We start from the raw sequence: 20,339 nt of genomic DNA, 5'->3' as shown, positions 1-20,339 counted from the left end.
TCACTGTGGACCAATTAAGTTAATTAAGAACTATCACCCTCTGCAGTAGAGGGACATAGCAAGAATGGAAACATATAACAAAGAACGTCATATGTATGTCTGCACCTAAAGCTAAATCCTACTGTCAGAGATCCACAGTTGTCTGTACATTGGCATTGGAAATCAATCTAAATCCTCTGCTGTCTGTAATGTAGGTCTCCTGGTGCAGATCTGCCTGTTTCCAGTTTTCAACTTTTCAAATAAAGTGGTCAGTGTCAAATAATAGCTACCCTCATATTCAGGGGGTGATTGAAGAGTGTGATGGTAGTTGAAGTTGCCTTGTTGCAGAAACATAATAGCCTCCTTAGTAATTCTGTTATTTTGATTGTATCTGTAATATATAAAGGGATTAACATTATCTGTGGTACATTTTAGGTCTTAGAGGGGAAGACTAGGGATAAGACACATTTCAAAGATTGTTCAGCAGTAGATTATCTCCGACCATGTCTTCCAGAAATGCTATACAGGAGATCACACAAAAATGAAAGATGATATAATTCCATCAAGTTCTCCATGGTTTTAAAAAAAGTGTAAAGTTCCCAGTTAAAGGGAAGCAAAATTAAAAGGAAATTAACGCATACCTTTTAAAATTCTCCCTCCCTTTCAGGTCTAGTCTAAATGGCACTGATCATCAGCAGATCAGTAGAAAGTTTGAAAAGAAAGCCGATGGACTTCAGTATACTGGCAAGTTCCATACATGTCTGAAAAGTGACAGGCCTGTCTTAAACACACCTGTTCTCTGGCTGTGAATTGTCACCTCAGACTACTGCTAGTTTAGGATATGGCGATCCTAGGAATTAAAACCCTCCAGGGATTACCCTAAATCTGTACAATGGTTTTAAGTGCTTATGTTTGCCTTGTAACATGTATGTCTCCAGGCATGTTTGGATCTACATATATCCATCATTTAGATCTGTATCCATTTTGTCACCTAAAGGGTAGAATAGATTTGCCAACTGAAATGCTCTTAATTTCACCGTGTTAGAACAGTAAAAATATGTATCATTTAGATAACAGTTTGCATCATCACAACATTTTATCCCATTGAAATACATATTTCTGATCCGCTGAGCTAAACTGACACCCCCCTCCCTTTTTTTTTTTTGCCATATAAAGCACCTCTTCTCTCCAGCATGGAAGTGGTAAGAAGCCATCATAAAATTACTTGAACAAAGCAAGTCTTCAGAGGATACATGTCCATATTGTAACTGAGAAAACCCTTTATGTCTACTGTTAATCTGAAATCTGACCTCAGATTTGATGGGTATATTTAGATATTAGAGTGAAAGTCTCTTTCAAGGGACTCTTATTAAACGTTTAAGGGTGGGATTTTTCACAAAACACCTAATGGAGCTTAACTCCCTTTGACTCTCAGTGGGAGTTGAGCATCCAGTTCTGTTAAGCACTTTTTAAAACCTTAGCTCAAGCCTTCAAGAAATATATCTGAAGACACCAAAAATTTATCTGAAGACACCAAAAATTTATAACTTAGTGTGACTGATTTATATTCAACACTAGCTGTACAACATAAAATGTTCATTGGATGAAAAGACAATAGGACATTTAGTTTGACACAGTGAAGACATGCAGAAATTTTAACTAAAACATACTGCAAATTAGAAAGTTACTTTAGAGAAATGCTATTGAACCAAACTTACTTGAGTGTGTTGGTATCCATCTGTTCTCTTTGATCTTTTACTTAGATTGTGAGCTCTTTGGTACAAAGACTGACTTTTTTGTTCTGTGTTTTTACAGCACCTAGCACAGTGGGGTCGTGGTCCGTTAGTAGGGCTCCTAAATGCCACAGTAATGCAGATAATACATTATATATCATATTATATAATTATTGTTTATTATTTGTATTATCTTAGCATCAAGAAGCCCTAGTCATTAAGAACGGCTGCTGTGTTGCAGGAGAGTTAACACTTTCAAAGAATTAAATACTCATTAGGATTGTCATGGATTTAAAAACAAAACTAAGGCAACTTTAAATTTTCTTTTTCCACAATGAAAACGTATATAGTATCACATGCTAGGGAAAAAACAAAACAATTGATTTTGGTTTCAAGTATATCATCTTTTAAAGTATTCACATCATAAATAATGATTTAATCTGGTTTCTTTGATATGCAATCTTGTTTAATTACATAGTGTATCACTCTTATTTTTATGAAAGTTTCAAATCACTGACCAGAAGGATCATATACAGTTAGTCATGGTGCATTTATACAATAGTTTTACTATAACAATGGCTTCAGGTGAACATAGTTGTGTGTTTGTAAGTGAATTCTGTACACAAGTACGGTGGGGAAAATGCAAGCAAATTATTGAACCCCTTGTTTTCAATGACCATTGAAATTCCTGTTGAAATACTGGAGTCTAATATGATCATCCTAGTAAAGTTTTCATAAAGTTTTGATTTGTTCATGCAGAGGGTGTTAGCTTGAAGTAAACGGATGGTATCAGTTAATACCCAAAATACTCCAGCTATTTAGCCCTGGAAATAAGTTTGAAATACTTTGGTTAATGAATTTTGAAGGTGTTGGAGGGTTTATGGAGAATGGATGCCATTTATAGCACATCACTTTTTTAGAAACAAGTCTGCTGGTTTCGTTCCAGATTTACAGCATAGTGTCAGTATTTAGTATATTGCTGAAAGTTAGTGGTGCTTTTACTCTCAGATCTCACTATTTAACACATTTCCCCACCCTCTAAGAGCTAAGAAGATTTTACCAGCTTACTACCAGCAGAGGGCATTACAGGATACAGTAGTTCACTAGATATCAGTGCTTCCTTGTGAAAAGGAGCCCATTTAAGAACAACAGCTCAAGCCCCTCAAAGATCTGATGATTATTTTAAAACATAATTTTGCAATAAAGTAATGTAGGGTCTGAAATGAATTAAAATAATAGGATCCCAATGTAACTGGAGATTTTTCTATTATAATTAGTCTCCATGTCTCAGGATTTTTTTTAAAAAGTCCTCTGCATTTTTAAGACCTAAAATCAGTGTTACAATAGTAATTAATTAAAACTCTATAGACTTAAGCCTACTTTTTATTATGCAGATGCATTCTACCCTTTGTAGTCAAACTGGATACTACACATGTAGGCAATTCTTAGTTGCAGTAACATGTAAGGACAAGATTTAGCACATTTATTTTTTAAAAAGTTTAGAAGAAAATTTAAAATTTTACAGTTTTAAAAAATAGTACACATTTTAGCTAATACATTGAACTGTACAGCATTTGGAGTCCAATCCTCCCTAAACCCATGCTCATTTGAGTAGTCTCATTTACTTAACTGGAAGAAGCCCTGGAATAGTACCAAGAGATACTTTCATTGCCAACTCTTGCAATGTTATTGTGAGTTTAAATCCCCCAGTTCCTGGAATCTTGTTATTATGTGAGAATCATAACTACCGGTAATTTTGTTTGTTTAAAATGGAAGATTCTAGCTTCTTAGCTGGGAAGAAAACATTGGAAATATGAACTCTAAAAGCTTAAAAGACAGAAAGCAAATAAAAAGAATCCAAAAAAACCCAAATTCTGAACATTTCAGGACTTTTGGCCAATTTCTTCCCCTCCGCCCCCCCCCTTTTTTTTTAAAAAGCCTGACTCATGATTTTTCTATCCTGATACATCTGTTCCTCCTCTTCACCTGGGAATTACAACGTGAATTCTTATAAATGGGGAGGGAGAGACCACGGGAGGAATCCTGCCTTATTGAAATCAGAGTGTATTTTCCCCATTGACTTCGGTGGGGCAACAATTTCACCCCATATTCCTAGCCAAGCTGCTGTTATGCCGCTGCCTACTTCCAGCTTTAATGCTTAGGGAGCGGATCTGCTCTTGTTTCAGTACTTGAAGGCAGCCATCGTGTCTATGCAGCTCTGCATGTGGTCTTGGGCTAAAGGTAGGACATTTACCTGCTCCCAGTTCTGCTCCCTTTTGCTATGCTGGCTATATAAGCTAGACAGGCAGGATGCTCCTGAGTCCTCACTGTTGAGGTTGGGAAGTAGGAGAGTTGTATGATCCTCTCCTAAACTGCTGTCTCACTTGGGAAACCCCAGGGGAAGCCTTCCCTACTGTGTTGGAACAAAAGTGGTGCTGTGGGCCACTGGAGGCAGGCAGTATTTCATAACCCTTTCACACCCACAGTGTTTTCCAGCATCATCAAAGGGAGGCAGCTGGTAGCTTTTAATTTAAGTAAAGAAGTCTCTGGAGGGAGACCTGAGAGACCTGTCCCTTCAGCAGTTGTACACAGACAAGGCTCTCATTTAGAGCACATCGGAGATTTGCTTTGTTTTTAAAGCTGCGCTTGGCTGGGGCCTCTCAGGAGATCTGCCCATACCCTGAAGGCCTGTCTGACCTTGGGTGGAGGAGCAGGTGCAGAAAGGAGACAGACTGACGCTCTCTGCTGCTTCCTGGCATGAACTACAAGCAACAGCTTTAAAAGAAAAAAAAAAAAAAAAAAACACCCACACACCCCTCAAGTGAGCTGTTCTAAATCCCTTGCTAAACTCATGTCCAGGGCAGGATTCCTTCTGTGCCCCCTAGCAGCAGCACTGATTTGCTCCACTGATTCCATATGTTAGCAATGTTTTATACTGACCCTTATAACGTACATCAGACTGGTGTCCTATAAGTGGTGAGGAGATCTGTGAGATTAACTGAGGACTCCTGTTCTTTTTGAGTTATCATACACATTTGAACATATCTTCTATTCTCTCTCTACTATTCTGCCTCCCCCATTGCAATTACAACATCGAGAGCATGGAATCGCTAATATATTTTAGCAACATGCTTAAGACTACATAGAAAACTTGAGAATCCATACAAATTTGCAAAATATTGAAATAATAGTATGGAACAAGCCCGAGGGTTACCACCCAATACAAAATGCAGAGTGGCCTGCTTCCCCATTGGAAAGCAAAGGATCACTGCACTTGGTGGAGAATGTGGGCATCACCCCCTCCCCTGAGATAAGGGGACGAGCCAAGGACAGTGCTAAACAGAACCCCATCACCCTCCCCCAGTTTGGGAACTGATCAAATGGCTCACTGAGAGCCAACAGCAACAGCAGGCAGCACAGCTCCAGCAGCAGCAGCAACAACTGCAACAACTAGGGAATCAGCAACAGATTCGAGAACTGGGTGCCCAAAACTGTGAGCAGCAACAACAGTGCTTGCAGTAGCTTGTGATGCTTGTGCCAATCCCAGGTAGCTCCAACACTAGGGATGCAGCAGCTCCCGCTGACCCCACAGTGCCAGTGCGCTTGGCGAAAATGGACCCGGAGGATAATCCAGAAGCCTTCCTCATCATTTTTGAGAGGGTCACCTCAGCAGCCAAGTGGCCCCTGGAGCAATGGGCCACCCTATTGGCCCCGTATTTGACAGCCCAGGCCACCTATTGGGGGCTCCCAGCAGAGGAAGCCCAAGACTATGGTCGGTTGAAGGCCGCAATCCTTGATGCACTCGAGATCACACCAGATACTTTCCGGCAGCATCTCTGGGAGAAGAGCTACCCACCCGGGACCCGACCAAGGGCAGTAGCCCAGCAACTGAAGGATGTGTGCTGGAGATGGCTACAGCCCGAACAGCATGCAGAGGTTGAGTCACTGAACAAGTTGTTCTGGAGCAGTTCATACATATCTTCCTAACACGGGGAAGAACCTGGATCCTTCACCACCGGCCGGCAACCCTGAGTGTGGCTGTGACCCTCATGGAGGGCTTTTTGGCCACAGAGACTACTGTTGGACTGGGGCTTGGCCCTTCACCCCAATGGCAGTCAACCCTGGGAAGAAAAGACCAAGAAGAACGAAACCCTGCCCAGCCCAAGGTGCCCTGATGGATGGGATATCGTTAAACCCTGATGTCCACCCCCTCTGCAATCCAGGGAATGCCTGAGGATGTAGCCATGGTGCGGAAGCCCCAGAATGCAGAGGAGCCAACGCCATCGCCCAACTCTACAGACTGGCTCCGACATCCCAATGGACTGGCCAGTCCCAGCTGAGGGGCTGCGAGCTAAAGACTACTCAGTTCTTTGCCCCTCCCGAGGGTGGGGACAAGAGCACCCAGCTATTATTTCTTGTTTGTCTCTGTTAGACAGGCCCAGACCTAGAGATTACTTACAACTCGGCTCCGCTAGTGTGACCCAAGCCCGAGGATTACCGCCCAATACAAGAGGCAAAGTGGCCTCCCTCCCCAGTGGAAAGTGAGGGATCACTACATACCCTAACACAACCAATGGCAGAATATAGCCCTAAGACTATGCTAAGCATTTTTTGAAAGGAAGTTAAATATATGTTAGAAGATAGGCTTTCAACACACAATTGTAAATTGTACTGAGCAAGTAGGCTGGTTATTTTAAACTCATAACATGCAATTGTAAATTGTACTGGGTGAGCAGGCTGGTTATTTTCAGTTGCTTGGCTTTCTGCTTTACATTTGACAGAGTTAATTCACTGCAGGCATTCAGCTCTTAAATGGAGTCTGCTATAAGCATGTACAATAATTCAGTCAAAAAAATAAGATGGATAGCTCATGTAATTCTTTTTTCCAGATTGCTAAAGTTAAGATTAACTATCCAAGGATTATACATACAATAATCGCCCTCCACCAAATTAATAAATCTATTATTACAGAACTCTTGTTTCCAGGCCTGTTGATAATCATAGAACATTCCCCTAGAAGATAACTCTACAGTATATCATTTTATTGGATTTTTAATGAGACAGAGGCTTTTCTTAAATAAAAATTGTGTGCAATTCATTTAAAAATGGATGTCCTTAGGAATATTAAATTCATGCTATCTGAGCTGTGAATATTAACGTATTTTCTCTTACAAATGTTAGGTGAATCATTTTGATAGCCTTTCTTCAGTGCCAATACATTATGTGACATGAATGGGGTCTCAAAACCAGATATTATGGAACAATAATGGTCTGTTGTAGCTTTCACAATGTCTGGGGGAAGGGGGGAAACCAAATCAAACAAACAAACAAACAAAAAAAAAACCCAGCAAGACTACTTTTCATTTTATTGTGTTTGCCCTTTTAATGCCATTCAGATTTCAGCGATCCACTAGGTGACAGCCTAATACTCCTTCCTATACGATACATGGAAACAAGGAGATAGTTCATTTTGAATGGTTCACTTGGTACACACAATAACCAAACACTGAGATTTCAGAGACAGGTCACTCTTTGTTTAAACAATATGTGAGATAACACTGATTTTGCAACAATTATTATGTTGTTTTGTACATTACATATTAAACAGATCATTTTGTCATTACAGAAGCCAATACGTGGAACAGAAGTTTTAAAAATAATTATAGGAAATATTGTTCACAAGGCATTTTGAGCTACAGTCTGCGGATGCTGAGTAGACTGAATAGACAATATGCCTTTAGCATTTTGTATGGGAGAAACAGAAGTATATATTTTCAGTGAGTTTTTTCCACCAGGATACGCTATAACATATCTGAAATATACCTAGCATTATAACAATGAAAGTCACATTTATTGTTAGTGTAAACAAATAAATAACAGTTACATCCCATTAGTGACAGCAGAATCAGCTCCAAACCTTCCATTCAAAAACAGGAACAAAACAATAGAAACAAGTAGGGCCCACACCTGCAAGAGTTCTATACATACTTAGCCTTCTGCCCATCCAAGTCAAAGGAAAGACTCCCATTGGTTTAAAGGGGATTGACTGAGACCCAGAGCAACCCAATAACCTTTCCAGCCTCTCCCCCAACCCCAGGATTATCCTAGCTTTCTGGGACTGTCCCAGCTCATTATACTGAAATATATGCATTTTCAACTCTTCAATATCTATTCAATTTCCCAATCCAATTCCATCTTTCAGCTACCAGAAACCCTCTCTCATACCTCATCCCAAACCACTCCCCATGGTTTTAATATTGAGATATACCATTTTTCTGTTTAAATAATTTGGTTTGCCTCTATTCATGTAAAATTCCCATTGACTTCAATTGGGGTTCTGCATACAGATCAGGCAGGGTTGGGCCCATAATACATTGGATGACCAGCAAAAGATGGGGTTATCTTAAAATGCAATCCTCCCCCCCCAACTTATTTATTCATTTTAATTTCAGTTTGATTTTATCCTTGCATTTTGGCATTGCAATTGATATTTAAATAAAAGTTATTAACAATTTTTTGCTCCTAAAGGTATGAAATTATCTCACAATAATATCTTATTAAACAGGATATAAAAATAATCCTACTATGTTTTATGCAAAACAAAAAGTCTGGAAACTTATCTGTCTGATAGAAGAACAGAGTGTAGGACAGGGGTTCTCAAACTGGGTGTCGGGACCCGCTCAGGGGGTCGCGAAGTTATTACATGGGGCGGCGGGGGCACGAGCTGTCAGCCTCCATCCCAAACCCCGCTTTGTATCCAGAATTTATAATGGTGTTAAATATATTTTAAAAAGTGTTTTTAATTTATAAGTGGGGCGGGGGGGTCACATTCACAGGCTTGCTATATGAAAGGGGTCACTAGTACAAAAGTTTGAGAACTACTGGCATAGGAGGAGATTTGAGAGTGTTTTTTTTCTCCTAATGCTGTCCTAGAATAGTAAACAAAATTAATAAGTGCCCAGTAATACTGCATATTAATACTGTAAATGACTACTGTAATTTAAGACCTATTTTTTAAAAAAAAGTTCACAATCATTTACATGTTGCTTAATAATAACAACTAAGAGCTTCTTCATAACAGTCTAGGTATCAGGATGCACATTGTTGCGGGTCTTGTAAATGGGTGTGTGCCCAATAGCAATAGGTGATTTTGTGTGAGATATGAACCTATATTTTGATTATGTAAGAGCAAGCTCAAATCTAAATACAGTACCTCCTCTTGACCAAAATTTTATTTTGCTTTAAAACTGCGAAAACAGTTGCAAAGTGTACTTATTTTTGTTTTAACTAATCTATATTTGATATTTGCCATATTTTAGTGTTAATAAAATCTTAAGCCTGATCCAATTACCATTGATATCAATGCTTACTGATCTGTACTTATTGCAAGCCTGAGAATGCTTTTCAGACTATAAACCTTATATATAAAGGGGTAACAATTTCACTCTGACCTAAACTGCAACTACTTGTTTGGAGGGATGGCAGTTATTCTTTGGTGACAGTTATTAGAGAATCAGCTGCACTACGTAACAGTTTTGGGATCCAGAAGGGAAGAATATCATATTCAGTTAAAACAGAAAGGAGTTTAGATAGGGAGAATGCTATTGCCTCCATACTGGAATAAATCCAAGACGCTGAGCGCATACCCTTAATCTTTGAAAAGGTGCCATGGGATCACAAGAGGTCAGGATCTTGGTATTTTGTTTAATGTGAAAAAAAACAAACACCTAAATGTTTCCTCTAACACATGCCTAAGCATTGGTTCAGGAGTCTCACTGAGGGAAGAGTGCCATCTACTGAATTACCAATACCATTTCTACAGCACCTTCACTTTTCCAGTCAAGAGTCCTGCTTCTGCAAACACCTAATCACGTGTGTAACTTTATATACATGTGAATAGTCTCATTCGCTTCAAAGTTATGCACATGGGTAAGTCTTTGCAAGATTAGGGCACAAGCAAGGACGTGCTCAGTTTGTGAGATGGGACAAAATCTCAGCTGAAGTTAGTATGACTGCAAACCAAAAAATGGCAACAACAAAGAGGTATGGGAAGGGGGGGGGGGGGAGTACCATAAATAATTTAATGTAATATAAAAGCAATTTTAAAAAATAAGTCACTATTTGTTATTGAACCTTCAATGTAAAGTGATCTATCCAATTCTATCCTACATATGTTTTCATGTGCATTCAAAGCCCATGAAATAACACTGTGTACAGGGAATCTCTAAAAGACTCCATGAGCACTTTTAAAAGATTGTGTATAATTAACTCACTTGTCTATAGGAGAGGCCAAATCTAAAGCTTAGACCTGAGTACTCTGAAACGAAGCATGAAACTCTTATCTAAAAAGAAGACTAAAAAGAGAGTTGAAACCATTTTTCAGTTTCAGTGGGAAATAATAAACTCTGTGCTTTCATATTGTTAAGCATATATGTTATTGTATATCCTATGTAAGGCACCAGAATTTCCCCAGGGCTTTAAAAAGTTACCTAAAATTTCCACTGATACATAAAGAAAGGCACATAAGTAGGATAATTTTTTGAGTCAACACAGTATCCTCTTAATCCATAGCTATTAATTAGAGTTGAATATATAGTTGTTACACTTCTGCCATGCTTTCAGATGTCACCAGATGCCTGTACTTTATATTACATTATTAATGCTCACTTATTTGTGCATGCCATGTTACAGAATGAACAGAGCAGGTAGGTTTAAATGCTACTGCATACTGAAAAGGTATTACCAAAATTCTGAAGAGACTACTGTCAGATTTCTATTCCTAGAAACATTACTCATAAGTTTCTTTTCTTAAATATCAAGGAGACTAGAGATTCTCAATGTTAAACATTTCTGTAAGAACATCTGCAGAATTAAAGATGATGCAAATTACTTACAAAGATATTCAGATGAACCTCTGTAGGCTTACAATTTGAAGAAATTCACTCAGCTGTTATGTATTATTGCTGTTTAAATAAATTAAAAACAATTTGAGCGGTATATATCCAGTCCGAGTAATTATTCTGGAATAATACTGTGTATCTGTTTACTCAGCTAAATGATATGCTATAAGTTTTATTTGTGTATTTGAAACAGTATGATCTGGACAATTCTTGAAAGATTCCACTGTATCTTCTATTCTATAAGAAATATCCGTAGTTCCCAAAGGATTTCTATAAAGGTGAATAAATATTATATATATATATTTTACAGATGGGGAAACTGAAGTATACGGCGGTTAAGTTACTTTGTCCAGGGCACAAAATGAGTGCATGGTAATAGAAACCAAGTCTCTTGAATCTTAATCCATTGCCCTATTTGGTAAATGTTTTAATTTAAAACCTAAATAAGAAAATAAACCTCCAGAATACATAATAGATCAATGTGTTATAAAAAAGTTTTGCTGGCACACTTTGAGAATGACCTAAATATAACAATGCATCGATCTGGGGGACTAGTCTTCCAGGGATGTATGGGGGATGGATTTAAATGTATAACTCACAAAGTGAAATACTCAGGTAAATCTCTTACTCACTGTGAGGACAAAACACTTCTCTTCTCTGGACATCATACGTACTATCTATGGGTTACAAATTCAGTTCATTCGTGTATTTTGAGACAGCCTGTAAGCATCACCTCACAGCAGTGCATTAAAAAAGTGATCAGTTTCTGCCCCCCCCCCCAAAATGCACAGAATATAACCAACTTTATTTAAAATAAGGTTATGTCAAAATAACATTTTACAAATCCATGTAAACCACCTTGTTTTCAAGTGAAATTCACATTTTTTTTATGTACTAAAGATTGGTCTGGTCATGGACTTGTGGTTTTGCTATTCCTAATTCATGTAATAAACAAAATACACATTTTAAACACAGGAAGTCTCACTCTCATACACATGCAAGCTATATTATTTAACAAACCTTAAAACGGAACAAAAAAAAAGTATCTTCGTAATTATGTTCTGAGATAAGTAGTCAAAGCCTGCAGAATAAACAAGGTCGTCTTCATTTAATTTATTTAAATGTCAGACTGCTTACTGAGGTATAAGAATTTTCTGTGACCTTTCCACAGTTTTGGCCATTCCACTGTGTGTTTTAATTCTAGAGAGGAGGGATGATAATATGAGTGTGCTTTCATTAAGTGAAAGATGGCATGAGGTCACTGACTGCACAGGTTGAGAAATTGTTGTTGAATACATACTGTTCTCAGAACACTGACTATGTGTCAACACAGGAACTCCAGGGGTGCCTGCCAGTGACTTCATAGTTGGGATTGCTTTCTAAAATGGGTTTAAATTTAGGCATAGATTGCTGTTTTCTTCTTAGAGTAGGCAGACTATTGGTATGAAATTTAACACACGATTAATTTTTATAACCTTTGACTTTTCTATGTAGTTTTTATTTGTTTTTGGGTTTTTTTTGTTTTTCCTGGGAGCATGCAAACCTGATTGGTTGATGGGGCAGGGACACAAGTTCTTGGTCAAGAACTAAACTATTTTCCTCAAATTTTATACAACAACAGAGAAGGTCTCATTTGCAATTGCGGTCTCATAAAATGTTCTCATTTTCAGCTAAACTTCTATCCAACCCCCACACTTTAATTTAGCATTAAAAACTTAGAAACTGAATACACACAAAGCTTTGATGTGAAGCAGTCAGGAACACTACACACACAACTTACCTGACAAAAACAAGGACTTGAGACGTTAAGCCATTTAATAGTAGATATTCTCACTCACCCACAAACACACATCATTACTATAAAAATGTCATACCATGCACCACATCCTTAACTTTGCCCTCTAGGGATGCCATCCTGTCACCGCTCCCTTTAACTACCCTTCTGTACACTACCCTTTACCAAACTATCCTCTCTCCCAATTACTATTCCAAACTTCCACAGCAGCTAGTGGGGAGAGGGGAAATAATCTAGTAAAGGGGGGTGTGCAGAATGGTGACAGAGGGACAGAAGTGAGATTACCATGCATGGTTTCGTGTGTACAATAGTTGTGGTAATGAAAAGATGTGTGCCTATATGTGGAAGAAAGGCTAGGTAGTGTTACAGTATTGCCAACCACAGGTGTTCAAAAATCATGAGCTAGCCCCCTCCCGCAAAGATTTTATCTTCCATGTGTTTTTTTAACCTTTGGGGTTCACTTGGGTCATGTTTTCAAGCTTTTCTCTGCAGCTCTGAGGGTCAGAAACTGTTGACTTTTTTTTAAGTGAGAATCACAGTTTCCATTTATTCACATGACTCCAGGAGCCAGTGCATTAAGAAAATCATCAAATATTTGTCAGCCTTATGTTAAAATCAGGAGAGCTGGCAACAATTGGCTTACCTTTTCATTCCCATGCTTTAGTGGGTGTTCGCCGGCCATGTTGTGCGTATAGCAACCCCAACTACTTCACAGGGAAGTTCTTTGTGTATGCATGATGTATAACTATCACTTTCTGTGTATTTATTATTAATTTGTACAGTGGCAACAGCGTCCTTGATGTTTTGGAGACGGAACAGCAAACAGCAAAACCAGTGTTTGTTTTTAAATCATTGTACTACAAACTTAGTTTTGCACGACCCCAGGCTACTACACTTGAGTAGTCCTTAGGAAATACTTCACGTCACGTGTATAAACCTTTACATTATTTCCTCTAACTTTTTTTGTTTTTAAGTAGCCAGCTGCTTGCTACAGGGTTGCGATGCCATTAATAACTGTCTTTCCCCTAGCGTGTTCCTTTGACCGTGGGTTCCTTGCTTGCTGCGTGGGTAGCTGCAAGTTCCCCAGAAATGGAGTGAAACTTGGCTCAAAGCCCACCCAGGCATTACTCAGGGCCGGGGTATTCGGCTCCTGCGTGTCCCAGACAATGCGGCTTCCTTGGAAGGCAGCCCACGCAAAACCTTTCTTGCTGCCCTCCTAGGCAATAATACACCAGACGGCTGGAGCCAGCTCTGGCGCTTTGCTTTGCGGCCTCGGTGCCTTTGGCAGCGAAGGGTTAAGCGATTGGACCCGGGAGGATTTTTGAAGCCCTAGACCGGGAAGTTCCATTTGCGCGGGGGGGGGGAGAGAGAGAGAGGGTGAGACGCGGCATGTTCCATTCTCCGCACACACCCAGCCCGGGCGCTCGCTGGTTACCTTTCGGTGGCGTTACGCTCTGGGGCTTCACCTCTGGAGCTGCGGGGAGACCCGGGCGGCCCGGTCCCGTGCCACGCGGCGCGCGCCTCTCCGCCTTGGGCGTGCGGGGCTTGCCTGGGGGCGGCTCCTTTAAGGTGTCCCCGGGCGGCATCAGCCCCGCAGCTGAAGCAGGGACCAGGGGGACCCACGGCGGGCCCGAGCCACCAGAAACTTCAGACGCTGCTGAGAGCCCCGCAGAGACGCCGCGGTGCCCAGCCCCCGCCGGCTCCTGCTGCCCCCCTGCCCTAGCAGGGAGGGAGACGAAGGAGCGGCGGCGGCTGCTCCTCCTCCTCGTCCTCCTCCCGCGGCTGCACTAGGGGGCCGGGTGGGTGGGTTGGGGGCGGTGGCCCTTGGAAGTTTTGCGCTCTCCTCTCTCTTTTGTGTCCGGCTCCGGGTCGGGGGAAGGAGAGGTCTGCATGCCCGCTTGCAGGGCAGAGGGGGGAGATGCAGGGCAGGGCGAGGAGTTGCTGCTGGGGTGACCCTGCTGCTGCGCGTGACTCCTGCAAGGCTCTGCTGCTCCCTCCGTTCCTGGCTCTTTGCCCCAAGTGATGGGAGCGAGGGCTGCTGCTGCTCCACCTCACTCTTCCCTCCAGCCTCCCAAAGGCACCGAGCCGGGGCCCTCACCCAGAGCAGCCGTCACCCCTGCGCCTTCCTCGGATGCCCAGTGACTTTGTGTGGCTCAGGTCGTAGCACGCACTTTTTTTCCTCTCTCCGCCTGCCAGGGTGCTGCAGCGGTTTATGGTCTCGGAGGGGCAGTGCTCTGTTGGGATACTTGCAAGTGGCCTGGGTGCTGAAGGCGAAGTCGCGGGCTGGAGACGCAACTTGCGAACAGGGCACAGAGAATCCAAGCTGCAGAAAATTGCGGATCTTTTGTTTTCTCCTTCACTGTTGATGGTCCCAGGAAGTGTCAAAGCTCCTTCTAGGAAAATCCGGAGCAAAGGAGAGAAGATACAAGATTTGGGGCGCTGCTGACAATACCTTCTGCTCGCTGTTAACTCCTGGAGGATTAGGAAACCTTGCTTATATTAAGCTTCTGTGGATTTACAGTCGGAGGGGGCTTTTAATTTGTATTCCTTCCCCCTCCCATTTGGCATGAGACTATTTGCAGGCGCCACCTGAGGACAATGATCGCGGAGTTTGCTCACTTTTACCTCTTTGGATTAATATGTCTCTCTTCAGGTAACCACCAAAAAAAGAAAGGAAACCTTTTAAATGCCAAAGTTTAGTAAGGAGCGCGCGCTCTCTCTCTCTCTGGGTTCTCTTTGTACAGCGCTATGCTGGTTTCACTCACTGAAGATGCTTTTTCCAGTCTGTACTTTGGCGCTCCAGCCTCTCTTTCCGATTTAAATTAAGTTTGTTCTTGACCAGATCATGTGTGAGAAAATGCTTTCTTTTTAAGGGGGAGGGGGAGAACAGCCTAAATTTTTTTTCTAGTCTCAAATATTTCTAAATGGGTTGCTTTGTAGACTGCCTGCGATTGAACCTGGAGTCTTAGGGACGGGGAACAAGAGGGAGGGGAGGAGAGGACTTGTGTCTGAACAAATGGCCTTGGATCGCCCAGGATCTTTTAGCATGGACTTTTCTTCCCCCTCACTCACTCTCGGCAGCAGCAACGGGCTATTAGTTGTTTGATGTAACCTAGGGTTGTAATTAAAACTGATTATGAAGAAACGGCAGGAAATAGCTCACATCCTACAGTAGGAAGGAACTATTTGTTCTACTTGGTTGGATTTAGATATAGATTATAGGTATTACAAAGGGGGAAATTAGTGTGTGTTGCGGGCTTACACAGGACACGTTTTTTCTTGCATCATTAATGAGCTAGGTCAAAGTTCTCTCTTTTGAAAGGGCGATTAACAGTTAATAGATTTGTTATCTCTCGTGAATTTCTGTAGGAAGCTAATTTCAGACCACCCTTTACTGAAATATACAAGTATTTTGCCAAACAAAGCTGATGACTGTGCTTCCAAAGCAGTGTGCAGTATTCCTCGTTTTAGCCATCTCCCGGTGCTCAGCTTCTTTCAAAAAGTTAGATCCTGCTCTCGTGTGGTAACTTTTAGACGAGCTACAACGTGCATCTCGGAGGCTGTGGGATCTGTAGTTACACGAGTGGCCCAATGTATAACAGCCGTAAATAATGCGTGTGTTGGGGTGGTTGTTAACTCTCTTCACATTGCATGGCCAGTATTTCTATCCAGTACCTTTTGCTTTGTGAGAGAGTGGCTGGAATCGTGGCACACATGTCACAATCATTTCGTCTAATTACTGAAATTCTTAAACAATTGCAACTGCGTGAAATCTAGCCCCCGATCAGAGGTGACACGAAGCACCCTGGAGAGGAAAATGAACCATTTCCTATGTGCTATAGGGAAATCTCCGGCAGCCCGCTGCGGTGTAGACGTTCAGATTCGGGTTGGAGCCGAAGCTGGAGCCGGGGCTCTGGGACCCTGCACGGGGGGTGGCTCCTTTAAAATAGGGCAGCTGGGGGCAGCTCTGCGGGAGCTGAGCAGGTGAATGGGTTAAACCTCAAATTCCATGGCTCTGTTTCTCTCTCTCTCTCTCTCACTCGGATAATGTAGCCATCCTAACAGTTTGCATGTCTACTTGATTGAGTGCTCTTTGCCACCAAGCTGGATGCAAATTGAAGGCACCGAGAACAAATCGCCCCGCTTGCCGCCCCCCCACCCCGCGTTCTCAACTTTAATTTATAGCCTTAGATTGCTTTGAGATTATTTTTGATTCACCTTCTCTGTTAAAGTTTATTCACGTGTGTAGGGTGAAATGTCAGTATGATAAATGGAGGAAGGAGAGATCACTGAAGAGATAGGGGGATTAATGATCATTAGTTACTGTTTGAGCTGGGTTTATGTGTGTTGAGGCATTGTATCATGCCTGTAGATTAAAGATAGGATTATACTAATAGGGTATCGTTGATAGCAATTTTTGTTCGCTTTCAAATTCTCTATCTTTAAGTACCCCATGAAGCTGTCCTGGAGAATATATTATGTAGCCTTTGTTCATCATCATTACTGTGGACTTTACTATGATATTCACCTATAATTAGTGTTTGTACCCCACCTGGATTTGTAGTTTTAAAAATAACTTCAATTTTTTTCTTCTCCAATGAGGTTACCTATTGTTTTTACCAACTAACGCTTAGACCACGTTTGTCTGTCTGCACATTTAACTTGCAGCTCCTTTCATCATATATCAAAGTATCAAATTCAGTTAAACCTTGTCCTCTAGTTTAGATGAATACTAACATGACCAAGTAGGAGCTGATTTTTATGCAATTGAAGAAGAGCCCGATGAGTGAGTAAAGTTATGGTAATACAAGGCACCTGATCTGTCAGTGAATGAATACACTTTTGAAAGATTTAAATTAAATACAGTGCCTGAAGAATTAAACCTTAATTATGTCACTGAATGTAATTTATCTTCTGAAATGTTTGTTTATAGATCATATAATTAATTGAACTATTACAAGTTGGCTGCTAGGTATTATATTTTCTTGTACTCTTTTTAATGCGGAAAGGGAGGGACTCTCTGTATCCCACAGCTGTTGTCTTGCAAAAAAATGTTGTTGCTCTCTCTAGTTTGGATTTATATGCCTTATTCCATGTTAGCTTCTTCGAGGAAGAGATAATTGGAAGGAAAAATGTTTATGGTTCTTAATAACTTGTTCTGCATAGGACTTCTCTGCCAGCTGTCTATACCAGGCCAACTTACTTTCATAAGGATAAATTGGTGAGCTGAGACTGTACCTGGATGAGTCCTTTATTCCAAGTTAACTAGCAGATTTTCCTGTCTAGTTTTTGTCCCTTCTTTTTCTCCCACACAAAATTCCTTGCATCTGGAGCAGCAGAATGAAATTAACTTGATTGGTTGCAGATTTTTTTTTTTTGATTTTTTTCATGCTGGAGAAATGTGAAAATTAGAAGAACTGCATCCCGTCTCTACTTTGGGGACTCCAATATTTAGGGAGACTTTTTCACTTGTCACTAGTGAACAGGAGATAATGTTTTCTTTAAGCTCTTTGTTTTTTAGATGCAGTTAGTCAAAGAGCAAGATTTTTAAAAGGCCCATCTTTGTGGTTGCAGGTACAATGTGCCTGAAACTTAGGACACTTAGACATCTAACAGATTGTGATCAGGTTTTGAACATCAAAATGTGGCTGTAAAACTGAAAGCTTAAAGCCAAATTTGAAAATGTGGCACTCTAAGTTCTACTTTCACATAACCAGTGGGTTCCACTTACGATTTTTCCCTCCTCCATCCAGGCCCCCACCTCCTTCTCTCTCTCTCTCAATGGAATCCAGAAAAGGTTCAGAAGTAGTGGGATTTTTTGCTTGCTTGTTCCTCGTCTCTGTCATTACAGGAAGCTGGGTTTTTTTTTTTTTTTTTTTCCCCTTCTAAAGCTGCTCTTGCTCCCACTGAAGTTAATGGACTAAATCCTATTGCCTTCAATAGAAAAAGGCATGCCTATGTGGAGCTCTCGAAGGCTAGGGACTGAAAAACTTGTCAAACTCTTTTTAACCAGAAGGATGGTGTGTGGTGGAATCTACTAGCCAATGGCCAATATAAAACTGGGGGGACATAGGGTGAGGGGAGAGATTCCCACTAGAAAGATCAAGGTGCAGTTTATTAGAAAGAAGCACAGGTGTTGGGAATGGTCCTGGGATTTTAATGGCCATGTAATCTTCTCTGTAGCTCCTCCTTGCATATCAGCCTGGGGCTAGTAGATATTGGCTACACTTGAAATTTGAATTACTCTGAGTGCTGGAATGGAGGAGCTCTCCTCCCTCACACCTCCATCTGTGTTTTAGTCTCTAGACAAAAGGATGGGGTAAGAGATATGGCCATTGTTTTGAGTAATCCCCATTCCCTAAACTTGGCACATCCCACCCCACCCTACCCTACCGTTATTTTTGGGTGATCGCTCCTAATAGCTCATAGAATTCTCATATCTTTCCCCACCAGGAGTAGGAACATCAAACTGATATGACTAAAAATGAAAGCTTTCAGTTGTGGAGACTGACTGACTGACTCACCGTACACTCTCTTGCCAGGAATCAATTCACACAGTTCTGTTTTTAAATTCTTGCCCAAGCCTTTAATCATCTCCTGGGCAGAGAGAGAGTTTGTTACTGGCTGGATTCATGAGTCTACAATGGAAATCCTTGAATTCCTACAGCATGCTCTATTGCCTGGCTTTCAAGTGCGTCCCAATTTGCTCAGTATGCTTTCCCTCTCATTACCTGGTTATTGTAGGATATGCAAGTTAGTACTCTTCAATTAGGATTGGTAAATTTGATGAACAGGGATTTTTTTGCCTTTTGAGACAGCTTTATGTGGTCAAGAGTTGCCTGTGCAGGCATGGTTTTCATTAATAGTTCTAGCTAGTAGAGGGCAAAACTGGTTCCTGTATTCCATTATAGGAAAGTTTTGTTTGAGGATTGATAGAACAGGTGGAAGAAATCTAAGAACCCAAAAAGTCTGTGCCAGTTGGTGGCCTACCCACTGGATGAAGTAAACCAACAGTGTTTAGATTTTTTCTGCTACTTCAATAAAGAAGATGCTGACAAACTTCCCAAAATGCTTCTGACAAATGATTTTCTCACCTTGAAGCTCACAGTTCTCTATCAGTATCACAGGAAGAAGTAATTTAAAAAAAAATAAGCTGTATCTCAGAGGATTACTAGATTTTAAATGTCGATTTCTAATGACTTGAGTATTTTAGAAAAAATGTAAGAGAATTTGTCTATTTTAAAACTATTGCATCTCTTTAATACCTGAAGGATAGTAAAAGCTTATCTATTTTAGTAAATAGAATTACTAATTCTTTCAGAGGAGGACCTGAGAAGGTAGAGCTAGCTTTAGTGCAGTCGAAGTTGTCTGCGCTAGCGTTGTGGTTGAAGATGCAATGACTCCAGCCTAAGTATGAGGAGACAAGTCACATGTTACTAAATTCCTTCTTCATAACAGAACACAGCTTTAAATACCCAGTTGACCATCTGGTTGGAAACCACTTATTCATAGCCAATAACTCTGCTACCTGTGGAGATTTAAAAAAAACATAACAAAAGAGCCCTCTTTTCTTTTCCAGTTTGGATTAGTGTGGTTTTTGTTATGGTTCTGTTATCAACGGAGAGACAAGTTTTTTGATGTGGCTTCAAAGATGGATTTTAGGGTCAGCGTGACTTTCAAGATACCTTTTAACAGAAAGGAGTATTTCAAACATCGGAAGCTTGGCTGCATTCCTTACTGCTGCACACAAACTTTTGCTTCATCTCAGTTACTGCTAGCTGTTGTATAGATTCTTACTTTTGTCCACAAGGACAGTGATTTCTCTCTCTATCAGTGCTCAAATGCCACTGTTGTTCCCCTGTTGGCTAATATGTTGATCAGGAAAACCATGCAACTAACATGCTTTAACCAAAGAACACTTTGGTAGTGTGC

General features: G+C 40.8%; 1 protein-coding gene across 9 annotated transcripts in view; it reads left to right on the top strand.

The window, feature by feature from the left end:
• The window catches only part of ROBO1 (roundabout guidance receptor 1), a 1,017,416-nt gene that overhangs the window by 563,488 nt on the left and 433,589 nt on the right, over nucleotides 1–20,339 (top strand). For 3 of the 9 annotated variants that reach the window (XM_043538387.1, XM_043538385.1, XM_007058738.4), the window contains exon 1: nucleotides 11,997–15,060. The exons of 3 other annotated variants lie outside the window; for them this stretch is intronic. In XM_043538387.1, coding sequence (XP_043394322.1) covers nucleotides 15,006–15,060 — 55 coding nt within the window. In that variant the 5' untranslated portion in view covers nucleotides 11,997–15,005. Of the gene's footprint in view, nucleotides 1–11,995; nucleotides 15,061–16,203; nucleotides 16,392–17,241; nucleotides 17,629–20,339 lie in introns of those variants that run through there. 3 more of the 9 variants (XM_043538386.1, XM_043538389.1, XM_043538388.1) reach the window with 3 other exon arrangements.

The sequence above is a fragment of the Chelonia mydas genome, chromosome 1, assembly GCF_015237465.2.
Source record: "Chelonia mydas isolate rCheMyd1 chromosome 1, rCheMyd1.pri.v2, whole genome shotgun sequence".
In the NCBI taxonomy this organism is placed as follows: domain Eukaryota; kingdom Metazoa; phylum Chordata; order Testudines; family Cheloniidae; genus Chelonia; species Chelonia mydas.
Note: the sequence above shows the minus strand (reverse complement) of the source record. Positions and strands in the feature narration are given on the sequence as shown.